Source organism: Myotis brandtii, unplaced genomic scaffold (assembly GCF_000412655.1).
Source record: "Myotis brandtii unplaced genomic scaffold, ASM41265v1 scaffold506, whole genome shotgun sequence".
Classification (NCBI taxonomy): Eukaryota; Metazoa; Chordata; class Mammalia; order Chiroptera; family Vespertilionidae; genus Myotis; species Myotis brandtii.
Genome location: NW_005369287.1, coordinates 2,508,873 through 2,522,813, shown reverse-complemented (window position 1 = coordinate 2,522,813; position 13,941 = coordinate 2,508,873). Strand labels below are relative to the sequence as shown.

At 35.0% G+C, this 13,941-nt stretch overlaps 1 protein-coding gene across 1 annotated transcript in view; it reads left to right on the top strand.

The window, feature by feature from the left end:
* The first annotated feature begins 1,778 nt into the window (after positions 1-1,778).
* Positions 1,779-13,941, top strand: part of PDCD6IP (programmed cell death 6 interacting protein) — a 39,277-nt gene continuing 27,114 nt past the window's right edge. Inside the window, exons 1-6 of the mRNA XM_014548424.1 lie at positions 1,779-1,834; positions 3,033-3,102; positions 7,049-7,176; positions 9,263-9,416; positions 10,726-10,826; positions 13,102-13,218. Of these exons, the coding sequence (XP_014403910.1) occupies positions 9,371-9,416; positions 10,726-10,826; positions 13,102-13,218 (264 nt within the window). The 5' untranslated portion in view covers positions 1,779-1,834; positions 3,033-3,102; positions 7,049-7,176; positions 9,263-9,370. The remainder of the gene's footprint in view (positions 1,835-3,032; positions 3,103-7,048; positions 7,177-9,262; positions 9,417-10,725; positions 10,827-13,101; positions 13,219-13,941) is intronic.

Genomic DNA, 13,941 nt, shown 5'->3' with positions numbered 1-13,941 from the left:
GAGTGACTAAAGCTTCCAACCGCTCCTTGTTTTCTTCTCTTTTTTTTTTTTTTTTTCTGGGCCAGCTTTAGCTCTGAGGCCTCGCTGCTGAAAACATCGATACAATGTTGCGGTCCGAGCCCGGCTGAATGGAAGCCCTTTTCTGGGGTTTTGTTTAGCTTCTTATTTGCAACATAGTATATAGTTGCTTAGAGTTGCAACTGAGAGGCTGGCAAGTTAGGCGGGGAACGTTGGAGTCTGCAGCAAGCAAGCCTCGTGCTCGCTCAGCTGCCTGGCTGCCGGCCGCCATCTTGGCTGACAGTTAATTTGCATATACTCACTGATTAGCCAATGAAAAGGGTAGCGGTCGTACGCTAATTACCATGTTTCTCTTTTATTAGTGTAGATACTTCAGAATGATGTTCTTATTTTCCTGAATAGGTTATGATTTGTTATTTTATTTAAATTTTTCTAGATTTGGCTAGTGGGAACCCCTTGAAGCTAGTTCCTGTGTCCTTTTGACATGTTCTCATAATATTTTAAATACTTTCTTAACTTTCTGGCATAGGAAGATGTTTTAAGCTTGAATCTTCAATTTTCTCAGTCTCAGCCATGGAGTCACTCACATCTCTAAGGAACACTGGCTCCTTTTAATGGAGAGCATTATTTGGGCATTAGGTTTACTTATTGCTACCTAAGTGTTACTGCTTCTGGACCCCCTCAACATACACATTTAGGAAATATACACAAATACACCCCCTACACCTGTTTTTTGTATTTTTCTACTATATTAAAAAATAAGTTCACATTGATACCTCTAATTCCAGTCCAAAGCCACAGAATTTATTCTCCCCTTAATAGTAACTCCTTTCTCTGATATTTAGAAACCTGGCTCCTATTATCTTCAGTGTATTTACTTAACTGTTCAATTCTTCCTGTTTGTAGCCAAACTTATGGCCGTGCCAGCCAATAACGTGATCTCAGGCATGTTGCCCTTCCTCCAAAAAACTTGACCTCAGAAATAACCATTGGAAAGATAGCCCTCATGAAGGGATGGGGGGTTGGAGATGATAAGGGAAGGAGGAAATATTAGAGGCCAGTTAGAACGCTTGGCTTTGAATACTTCCTCATTCCTTTTGCTAGCTCAAAGGTCATACTGATGAGGGGGAAAATGTATATATTTTTAAAATATGTTTTTATTGATTTCAGAGAGGAAGGGAGAGGTAGAGAGAGAGAGAAACATCAATGAGGAGAGAGAATCATTGATTGGCTGCCTCCTGCACACCTCTCCCTGGGGATTGAGCTCGTAACCTGGGCATGTGCCCTTGACCAGAATCGAACCTGGGACCTTTCAGTTCATAGGTTGATGCTCTATCCACTGAGACAAACCAGCTAGGGCCCCAAAACATATTTAAAAGTTGGCAAACCTGTTCTTACTGAGCAGTTTACCGGAGATATTAATTTGCTCAATGGATATAACCAGTTATCCTAATAAGAAATAGTATTTTAAGAAATATTTTGGTTTTTCTGTTTAGATATTTGCCTATAGGCAATAATAGTTGATAAGTATTTTTCTTTGGAGGGAGGATGAGTTTTTGTTCACAGTTTTTTCATTGCATGCATTTAGCTTTTGGTTTGCACATTAAAAGATTATGTTCAGAAACTTCAAAATGGCTGATTAATTTGTGGGCCACTCAAGGTAAGCGTGAATAATGTTAGTATACTCTTTAACCAGTTGTATTTACATAAATGTGCATAATATTTAACTCTGCTAATTTTAACTTTTGCTCTGTGCTTTAGATACTATGATCAGATTTGTTCCATTGAACCTAAGTTCCCATTTTCTGAAAATCAGGTAAGTCATTTGTTTAATTTGTAAAGTTATATGATAATGGCAAGTCACCCATTTTCTCCCACTCATGGTATCATTTTATTAAAATAAATGGTGCCTTTTCACTATCTTTAGGTTTTTGTGAGACTTTTAAATACAAATTAGCTTAGGCCCATCTGATACAAATTTATGTCTTTTTGAAGAATGTTTCCTAGAATTCTATTCATTTCATTCCTCAGTAACTTCTGTATATATATTTTAACTGCATTTTATATCCACTATTGACTGATTAATCTATAGTGTTCTTCCCTTTGGCTTTTACAGAATTAAGAGAGAAACTATAATTCAGGAAGTATTTTAGTTTATGTACTTCAAAAAAGTATGTGTGTGTTTGGGGTGGGAGGTGGGTGGACAGGGAAAAGGCGGGGGGGGGGGGGGTGGGGTGGTAGATGAACTAAGAAAGACAAAAGGCTAGAAACTGGTGATAGGTATATTGGGGGTTCGTTATGTTATTCTCTCTAGTTTTGTGTATATTGAAAATACTCTAATCTAGAGTTAAAAAGTTAAATTGCAACACATAATTTAAAAGAGACTAACTTCTTTTAAATCATTGTATGCAGAATATTTTAGAAGCGTGAGATGCAGTTTTTTTAAAAATTTATGACGTAAACTCTTTATTCATGTATAACATGCATACAGAAAAGTGAAAGAAAATATGTATATAGCTTGAATCTTCATAAAGTGAATATACATGTATAACCACTACCCAAATCAAGAAGTAAATGATCTTATGCCATCCACCAAAGATAAACATTCTCTTACTTTTGTCACCATGGAATAGTTTTTATTTTATCTTCTGGGAAACCTGTAGTACTTACTTTATTGCCCGTGCTTCTCTTGGCTTATTTGACAATTAAGTTCCTATTCTGTTCAATCCATTGTGTTTTTACAAAGATGAATAAGACCGTGTATTTTGGAGAAGACAATATGTGTACAATTACTGAAGCAGAGTGACCAATTGAAATAACTTAGTGCCAGTATTTTACTTAAAAAAAAATTTATGGCCAAGAAAGGAAAAGGACTTGGTTGGTTAGAGAAGATAATGTTTTAGATAGGTTGAAGCTTTTGTCTTTTTCCTCATTATGAATTTTTCTCTGAAAGAGACTTAATATTTAATGAGGTTCAAGAAGGTAACATAATTTTCTGTTTTCTCTTTATCAAGATCTGCTTGACATTTACCTGGAAGGATGCTTTTGATAAAGGTTCACTTTTTGGAGGGTCTGTAAAGTTGGGTATGTAATTTTTTAATAATAAATGATGGGAAACTTAGTCTAAACACTTTGTTTTAGGTTTTTAAAATTGCTCTTGTAATGATTCTTTTTAAATAATAAACATTTTTACATTTTCTTTTCTTTTCAACATCAACTTTTAATGCAATTAAAAAATTTTGTAGAGAGCCTATGCCTTGCCAGGCACTGTCCTAGTTATAAAAGTGAATAAGACAGTTGTATTCAGACTGATTGGGGAGAAAGTTGAGCAGCCTATGAACAAAGGGGAGCATGGATGAGGAAGTTAATTCTGCCTATTGAAAGTAAGCAGTGTTTGAGTTAGGCTTTGAAGGATGAATTTGGTTTTTCCAGATAGAAAATAACATTATAGGTAGAACATTTTAATCAAAGGTCAGAAGAGTGAGGCTTTTTTAACTGCTAGCTCAGCATATAACCTCTCTGTGCCTTAATTTTCTCATCTGTGTGAAGTAGGGAATAGTACTGTGAAGTACTCTTTATCTCAGTGGTTCTGGTGTGGATTAAATGAGTGAATTCATGTAAAGTCCGTAGAACAGTGCTCAGTAAATATGAGCTGCAATGAATAATATTAATATTACATATAACCATATATATGTTATATATACTACATGTGTATTATAGAATATATGCTATGTACTGTTACATAACAATATTAATCACTATAAATTACATACAATACATGTTAGTTTAATACTAAATATTGTTAAGGCTTGAAACCATAGGTTGAATTGAGGGTTATGGAGGGAGAAGACATTGGAAAGTAGATTGTGAAGAGTTGTAAATAGTATACTCATGAGTTTTGTACTCTTTCTTCTTACATATTAATAGCTAACATTTATTGAGTACATATTCCATCCAGGCACTGAATTTCCCAGGAGCCTAATGAGGAAAGGCACTGTTATTAACAGTTGAGCAAACTGATTTAGAAAGATTAAATGACTTTCTAAGGTTATATGGCAGGGATTTAATGAAGCCAGATATGAATCCAGAAAGCCTAACCCCAGAGACTAGGGAGAAACTGATGAGTTAGGAGTCTTGTGAGAGTTATTATGGATGAAATTAGACAAGAAGTGCATGTGGGCCAGAAGAGAAGGGGTGGGATTGAGAGACATTTCAGAGGTGAAACTGACTGGATCTACTATTAGTCAGAGGGAAGAGTAGGAATTAAGGGTGGATGCTAATTAAGATTTATAACTTGGTTTGATCTGTTGACTTATTCCTTTCATTAGGTTGAGTTTGAGTTTTCTGTGTTATGTCTAGGTAGAAACTTTTCTTTGGCATTTGAAATAATGGATTTAAAGCTCAAAAGAGGTAGATTTGGAAACAGTTACCACTAAATGATAATAAATTTATCCCCTCTGGTAGAGTATAGATTGGGAAAAGTGTGAAAACCAGAGCTAGAGAATACAACATTCAGGGGAAATAGTGGAAGAGATTCCTGAGAATGAGGCTGAGAAAAAGCTTTCAGATCTCAGGGGAAATGGAAGAATAGAGACATTGACCTGAATGCCAGAAGAATTTCAGCGACCATGTAGTCCAGTGGCTCCTGAACCTGGTTGCACATTAGAATTACCTGGGGGAAATATTAAAGATACAGTATATCTTTAAAGGTAAAGTTACAGAATGCCAGGTGTGGTATTTCAAGGTGAGGAACTGGAATCAGTATCTTTGAAAATATCTCCAGGTGACTTTGGTGTTCTTCCAGGTTGTAACATTATTGACAGTCATTATAGTAGGGGTCAAGTCATGTAAGGTTGGAGAAGTCACTGGATTTGGCAACGAAAGAAGTTTCACTAGGGGCATGACTCAGGAGCCAGATTGCATCAGGTTGCGAGCTGGACCAGAAGTAATGAAATGGAAACAGCAACTATGGGTTGTTTATTTCGGAAAACTTGGGGTAAAGATTTGGGAGTAAAGGGAGCATTATGCTGAGAGAGAGGCAAGGTCAAGAAAAGGATTTTTAGTGATATTGCGACAAGCAAATTAGTAGGTTGAGAATAAGGAGCAGATGGTAAGAGAACTAAATGATAATTAAGTAAGATAGGTTAAATGATGAACCAAGTTCCTGGAAGAAGTGGGAGGCAAAAAAAAAAAAAAAAAAGCTTAAATAAAGCAGGAAGTAGTTCATCAAGGTATTTCTGGTAGTAAATATTGGAATTAAATGTCCTTTAGTAATGTCTTGATTAAATAAAGCATGGGCTACTCATTCATTAAAATATTGTGTAATTTTATATTCTAAGAATGATAATGTAAATATATATTTGACATTTAAAGCTATCTGCATGGAATATTGAATAAAAGGCCTATTACAGGGCAGGGCTGCTGCATTTTTATTAACAGTGGGTAACTCAGAGGTGTAACATATTTGGTGATTTTTATTTTCTTTTGTAGTTTTTAGAAACTATTTTAAGTATTAGAAAAACTATATAATCAAGCTATTTTCATTTTGAAAGGCTTTGTGTGAAAAGAAGAACACAGCTCGGCTGGCATGGCTCAGTGGTTAAGCGTCGACCTCTGAACCAGGAGGTCACGGTTAGATTCCCAGTCAGGGCACATGCCGGGGTTGTGGGCTCCATCCCCAATAGGGGGCGTGCAGGAGGCAGCTGATCAATGATTCTCTCTCTTTTATATATATAAAAGAAGAGCACAGGTTAAAACGGGGAGGAGTTGAATATTAAGAAAAAGAGCTATTTGAAGAAAGGAGAATTAAATATTTCTTTAAAAACACACACAAAACACCTGATTTGTGTTTAGGTCTGATAGGAGAGATCATAAAGGAAAAAAGATAGGATTTAATTATAAGGAAAAAAGTTTTCAAAAAGTATTTTATACATAAGAAATGTCAAAATAAAAGCTAGACTACAGCTTGGGATGATAATGTTTATGGGAAATATAATAGACTGAGATATATACATATATCTTGTATATAAAAGATTACCCATATCTGTTGCTTGGAATATATTCCATTCATCCTGAGGTTCATTGACTTTTTGTTTTGTAGTGGGACCAGTTGCTTTATATTTAGCCATGGCTTTCCTGTATTGCCCTGTTTGTGTATATGCGTGTGTGTTTTGAAGTTGCTCCACCACCATACATTTTCTGTGCTTTCATCATATTCTGGAGATTTTTCTAAACTCTCAATCTTTTTTTAATATTAATTTTAATATTTTTATTGATTTCAGAGAGGAAGGGAGAGGGAGAGAGAGATAGAAACATCAGTGGTGAGAGAGAATCATTGATTGGCTGCCTCCTGCACGCCCCCCACTGGGAATGGAGCCCTCAACCCGGGCATGTGCCCTGACTGGGAATTGAACTGTGACTTCCTGGTTCATAGGTTGTCCCGCAACCACTGACCCACGCCAGCCTGCCTGTTTTTTTTAAATTAAAAAACATTTTTTTTAATGGTAGCTTTCTAAATGGATGTGAGGCGCGTAGATTCTTGATCAAAGTTGTATTTTAAGCAAATAATTTGTTAGTCTTCTGAGAGACGTATTGGCATAACGGAACGAGGCATGGAAGGCCAGCTAGGAGGTTCTGGTTCTGGCATTTGCTTAGGTTTGTAGTAGTGAGGAATTGGTTTAAATGTGGTGGGAAGGTATACTTTTTAGAGAAGTGATGGAAAAATAGAAATAATGTATTTGAATTTAAGTGAGAAATGATGTGAAAATGACTTTTCATTTTGAACCTGACTAAAGGGAAGGAAAGAATAAGATATTGATCTGTTGAATTTTAGATGATGGGAATATTGTTATGAAAATAAATGCCTGGCAGGGCAGCTATCAATTTGGGAGCCTATGATGGGTGAGAAAACAGGGCTGGCAACTTGTTTTTATGAGAGGCAATGGGATAGAGGTTGTATTATTTCTCTTTGAAACATTAATTTTCTTCAGAAAAAATAATCTGATAAATTTTCCTTCTCAATTTTTTACAGCTCTTGCAAGCTTAGGATATGAAAAGAGCTGTGTGTTGTTCAATTGTGCAGCCTTAGCTAGCCAAATTGCAGCAGAACAGAACCTGGATAATGATGAAGGATTGAAAATCGCTGCTAAGCATTACCAGGTATGCAGAACAGTAGTTACTACATAATGATCAACACTAAGTTGGATTAAATTGAAAATAATTTGCATTTAGGTTTACAGATATTTCTTTACACACAGATATTTTCTTGAAAAGTAGTATATTTTTTAATGAATTGATTTATATTTTTGAGGTTCTTAGATAAACTACGTACTATAAACCAGCTCTCATTTTCCTCACCATTGTATACCCAGCACCTAGCACAGTGCCTGGCACATAATGGCTCAATAAATTAGGTTCAAATTATAAAATGTATGAAATAACCTCATTTAAAGATTTTGTGCATTATTTTATTTTAATTTTTTTTTTTTACAGTGAGACACTTGTAAAGCTTCACACAAGTCACAAAACTTAAGACCTCTTAGCAAGAAAAGTTTAACTTTGACACTTGTGGAGAGGTCATATTTAAGTGTGGTCAGATATGTAATGTTATGCTATATTTACTAATAAGGCATATGATTTTTGTGGCAATTGTTTATTATTCACTTCCATTTTTTGTTTCAATTTAAAGAACAATAAGTGATTGTTAAGTGGTAATATCTATAATTTTGTTTTCATGTTTTATGTTACCTTATAATTTTCTGAGTTTTTTCATATACATTATTTGACTCTCAGGTAAACCACGTGAAGCATGTTATATAATGTCATTCTCATTTTACAGACAGGAAGACTAAGGGCAGAAGTGCTAATAAAGTGGTGCATTGGGGTTTCAGGTGTCCTGATTCCAACCAAGTTTAATGGAATTCCAAATGGTCCTTCCAGGGTCTCCCATGGCTCTGGAATTTGATTGTCTCAGAGGTGGAGTCTGATTTTTCCCATTGTTGAAGTGTAGGGGAGAGGTGAGGAATGCTGTTTTAGAAAAGTGAGAGGAAAACATACTTTAAGCAAATAATATACTCCATATTGTTGCTTACCATACAATCAGATGATAAGTATGATGCATATATACCTTTTCTTTTTGAGGCCATAAATGGCAAATGTTTTAAAATGCAATAATGAAGTAAATTTTTATTTAGTTTTCTACTAGTTGTAATTGTTAACTGGCATGTGAGATCTTAGAGGAAGGGCATTCTGAATTAGTGAGGACACATTCCATTCTGTGAGTCACCTCTGTGATTCACAGCAGGACACCTAGCGATAGAAAGATAACTAATGGTATTACAAGACCTAGATTCTTGTCTAGGCTGTTTGCCACCAAGAGCTGCATGTCCTGTCTAACTTCTTTAACTGCTGTAGGGCTCCAGTTCCGTATCTGTGAATGAGAGACTGGTTTCTTTGCTGTTCTAGTCTGTGATTCTGTTAGTTTACTAAGCAGGGTCAGCTGATCACTCTCTGCAGATACTCTGGTTTTATGATACTTCATGACTGCAGAAAGCATCATTTTCACATGAAACAGTTAACTTTTTGTTATCTCTGCATAGTTTATCTGTGTAACCCACAACACCTTTTAATCCCAGACTGACTTCTTTCTTTTTACTAGTATCATTTGTTTCATGAAAGCAAAGTGATTTTAGTGTTAATGTTAGAAAAATATAATTGGGAAGACAAATCTGATGTTTAATGTTTCACCAAGGAGCTCTGAGAGTCAAATAGAAATCATTAGCATTGGGTGGTAATGCTGTTCCTCAGAGGAGTAGGTATCTGTAGTGTTTGAGGCTTCCTTAAGCATATATGTTTAATTGTTTGAGAAATGAATTTGTTTGGGACCAAACCAAGTGCATTCAGTACTAAAAACATTTTAATATTTTATCCCTGCCTTTATTCTCATATTAGTTTTGAGGAAGTATATCTAAAAATAAGTTTACTCAATTTGTCCTGTTAATATACTTTCTTTGTTACAATTGACTTTTTATCTTTGTTAAATTTCTTGTTACTCTATAGTATTTTAGAAAAAATACCCTTATTGTCTGTAGGTCAGATGTTTTAGAGCTATTTTGCACAATATAAAATTTAAATAACTATTCAACTGAGTTAACATTTGGAATAATTTTGTGTCTAACAGTAGAAAATTAAGTCTTAACTGAGTTCCTATAAATTTTTAAAGAAATTCTTTTTTACTCCCCTCTAGTTTGCTAGTGGTGCCTTTTTACATATTAAAGAGACGGTTTTATCTGCCTTAAATCGGGAACCTACTGTGGACATATCTCCAGATACTGTTGGGACCCTCAGTCTTATTATGCTGGCACAGGCCCAAGAAGTCTTTTTTTTAAAGGCCACAAGAGGTAATTCCAATTTGTCATTTTGTTGCATGTGAAAATAAGTGATAGTTTTTTAAAATTAGAAGATGATTAAAATATAACATGTTCAGTGTAGAGCATGAACTTGAAACATGCGTTATTGAAAATTTTCAGCTTTCCTTTTCTGAACTTAAGGTGGTATAATGCACATTTAAGAATGTAAGTTGTATTTGCAATCTTTTATAAAATGGATAGTTAGCTATTGTCTTAAAACATTGAACTCTGAAATAATGTCTATATAGGTTTGTAATATGTCAAACATGTATTCATTTAGCAAATACTTATTGAGTACTTTCTGTGTTCTAGTCCCTGCTCTAAGCTCTAGGTCAGGGGTCCTCAAACTTTTAAAACAGGGGGCCAGTTCACTGTCCCTCAAGACCGTTGGAGGGCCGGACTATAGTTTAAAAAAAAACTATGAACAAATTCCTATGCACACTGCACATATTTTACTTTGAAGTAAAAAAACAAAATGGGAACAAATACAATATTTGTATTTGCATGTGGCCAGCGGGCCGTAGTTTGAGGACCCCTGCTCTAGGTAAATAGAGTTAGAAGACAAGCAAGATTCCTTATTTCAGGAAGCTTATAGTTGAGTGTTGGGGAGATAATAAGAAATTAAGTGGCTCAGGTAAAGAGAGATAAATGTCTTTAAAGAGAATAAGGTGGATTGTGCGATAATGGCTGGTGGTCTGGTCTGGCTGTGGGGTAAGGATGGAGGGGCAGTCATGCTAATTTCAGATTCATTAGTGAAGAAGAGTACCTTTAAGGAGATCTCATTTCATCGAGATCTAACTGACAAGATTGAGCCTAGCAGAATCCCTAGCTCTGAATGAGGGAATAAGATTAATTCTTATAAGGCATGTAATTTAGTATAACAGATTGGAATATAGGCTGAATATGTAAGTACAGAGAAATTAAAACTAAGGATGCAGTCATGTGGAATCCATATGACATAGAATTCCTATACAGTAAAATCCATCCTTTTAAAATACATACTTCATTGGTTTTTAGTATAGTCAGAGTTTTGTGACCATAACCAGTCTTATTTTAAGACATTGTCATTATCCCCAAAAGAAACCTCATACCCACTGGCAGTCACACTCTATTCCCTCTTTCCCCTAGCTCCTGGCTACCACTAAATTATTTTCTGACTCTTTGTATTTGCCTGAGGAATAATTAAGTTTCATGCAGATGAATTGATTTCATCAATAAGGATTTTTAAAGACATGTACAATCATGATATATCAGATTACTTTATTTTAATTATAATGGTCAATTTCATATTTTATTCCAGATAAAATGAAAGATGCCATTATAGCCAAATTGGCAAATCAGGCTGCAGATTATTTTGGTGATGCTTTCAAGCAGTGTCAGTATAAAGACACTCTCCCTAAGGTCAGTTATCATTTTTATACACACTTGGCTGTTTGCATGTAGAAATATTTGGATACTGTGTACAAGAAGCAAGTTGAAAATTACATTTTATGAAGATTTGAAATTTTAGGAGAGGCATTTAAAGAATGTATTTGTAGAAATATTTTTTTATTTAAGATGCATGAAAATTTATTTCATATTGAGGGGATGCCTTTGCCTCTGCTCTTCACTTAACTTGTTTTTCCAAGCTAAATCTCTTCCTGGAAATTTTTAAATATCTGTCTCAATAATTTTATCAAATAAGGGTATTGTGTACTTCTGATTCATTGGTGATTTGGTACAACAAGCATGAATACTTGAGCATGTTGATTGTTCACACTTTTAATTATTGTCCTGTTTTCTTAAAGACATAAAGAAAAAGGAAAAGGAAACAAAATCAGCCAATACTTTTATTAGAATTAAGTTTTGTCAACAGGAATAGAAAAATTGGGCTGCTGTTGAACAGCTAAGGAAAACAACCATCTTTAAACCACATATTTATTGCAGGAAGTATTATTTTAATGTAAATTTTTCTGAAGTGGCATTTGAAATGACGAGTCAGTGATGATCATTTGGAAGGACAAAGCAGATTATTAGACTAACAAGTAAATTTAGAATGGTTAGAAAGGGAAACTGAGATTGAGTGAAACGTGGTATGATTCAGTTACTCTTTCAGAAATGTTCAAGGAATTAGTTTCATCAGTATGATAGCACATGGTATTTGTCACATGATCTCGTAGCGGAGTTTATTGATTAATAGATCATTCAGGAATTTTTAAAAATTATGAAGTTGCAGATAGTTTTGCGGTGGAGTAAAAAAAAAAAAAGCATGTAAGTTTCATCAATAGAACATTGTTAGTTTAGTCAGAAAATGTACAATGTGAAGATTCCTGGAAATTTAAAATACACCAAGATATCAGTTGAAAGTTGCCCAGGACTCTTGGGTATTAATAATATTACTCTGAAAAAAAGACTTGGGATCCCCTCTCACCTCTTTTTCATTGGAAAGACCTCATGTTCAGCTGCACAGTGTACCGTTACATCCTGTTGGGCCATTAGTTCAGTCTTGTCATGGAGAGAAGAATGTCACCTACAAAGACATGGAAACGACTTTGCAGCATTCCTGGTATTCCTCGAAGCTCTCCTGTTTAAGTACCAAGTTGCTCCAGCCTTACCTTGAGAACTGGCATGAGTGCAGTTTGAGATTTAGGTGTCTTTTATTTTTGCCTTTTTTACTAATAAAGCTCATAAGATATTTCATATTTTAATTGTAAAACTGAAATTTCTACAAATAATGATCCAGGAAGCTAGGATATTATTCATTGGGAGACAGGAAAGAACATAGGTAGTAATTCAGTTTTTGAATGTCTTATTTATCGATTGATTGATTGATTTATTGTCTGCACAGTGATTGTCTAGTATATTTATTGGATCTTATATGACATGTACTGCCTAAAAGCAATAAGGTTGCAGGCTAGGATTTGACATTTTAGAAGAGCCGGTACCCATACAACAAGCTTCCCTGGTTCATGTTTTTGGGTCTTTTACAATTAATTTTGAATGTAGTTTTTTAAGACAGATTAGGGCAGAATAACACTAAATCATATTAGTTATTAACTTAGTTCATTTGTCTGTTGGCTATGTGTTTTTGAGTATATGATACTGAAATGTTAGTTATACGATACTAAATTTTTATGTAGCTAAAAATCATCTTTATTAAAAAGTCTTAGGATATGAGTATAAGTGGGAACTTACTTGTCCTGTCTTTTGTCTCTTAAACATGATGAAACAGTCAGCTATAGAGCAATTTCATTAGTGTATGTGAGTAATGGTTTTAGTTGACTCTAAGGGCTGGAAAAGGGCTCAAAAGAAAGCTTCTAAAGCCTTGTGCTTGCTATTCCTCTGGCTGTCCATTCTACTTCTCTTTCTAATGCATGCTTTCCTTTCTTCTTTGTAAACAAAATGTTGACTTCATGGCTCGATTAAAGAGAATTGTAAAAATTTTAATTGGCTTCACTTAAAAGAAAATAAAAACACCCCTTCATTCTAATTGGAAGAAAAAAATTGAAATGATTGAATTCAACCCATGCAAAATCATGTGGTCTTCTCTGTTTACACCTAACGACTAACCTTTCTCTAAACGATTAATGGGGTAATTCTAATTTCTGTCTCCTTTTCCTTTTTCTTCCTGCATCCCATGTTGTCTGTGGTGGTTTGTGTGGTTGGACTCTTCCCTGGTCAGTATTTTTATTTCCAGGAGGTGTTCCCTGTCCTGGCTGCCAAGCACTGTATCATGCAGGCCAATGCTGAGTACCATCAGTCTATCCTGGCAAAACAGCAAAAGAAATTTGGGGAAGAGATTGCAAGGTTACAGGTGAGTCTCTTAGAAATAAATATTAAATAACTTGGATCTCCATTTTTCTTTCTTAATGAGATTCCCAAGTTTGCTCATGAAAACCATTCCTACTCATTGCCCCATCAATGGAGACAAGTGCTTTTATAGGCTTTACCTGCTGCATCCTTTTTGAAATCTCATATTTTATTTAAAATCATGCAAAAACAAAACAATGACAACAAAAAATAACCCCCCAAAAATTTCATGCAAAATTTAAGTTGTTCTTTTTTATTTACCCATATTTATTTTAATATAAAATATTCTAAATTAATTACCAGACTCCAGAAAGGATTGCAGAGTGCCTAGCCTTGGTCTAAATTGGAGCATATAAGTTTAGCTTAAGAAGGACAGTGGTAATATAAGTACATCTGTAAACAGCGGAGTACTTTCTATGCAGTTGTCTCTATATGGTAGGCATTGGGGTTGTCAGAAACTTGCTGTGGCATCTGGGTCAACTTTTCAGCAGGAATAAGTGCTGTTTATTAGTTGTTTGTATTTTTGAGTATTGGTAAGCAGAGGGTAGGAAGATAACTGTTAAGGAAATTTTAATATGGCCTGGATATTAGAAGGTACTATGTGAGTATCATTTAGGAAGTTCATACAAATTAGTCTTTTCATGAAAAAAGAAACCCAGGCTTATAAAAAACTAGAGGCCCGGTGCACAAAAATTTGTGCACTGGGGGGGGGGGGGCCCCGCCCCGC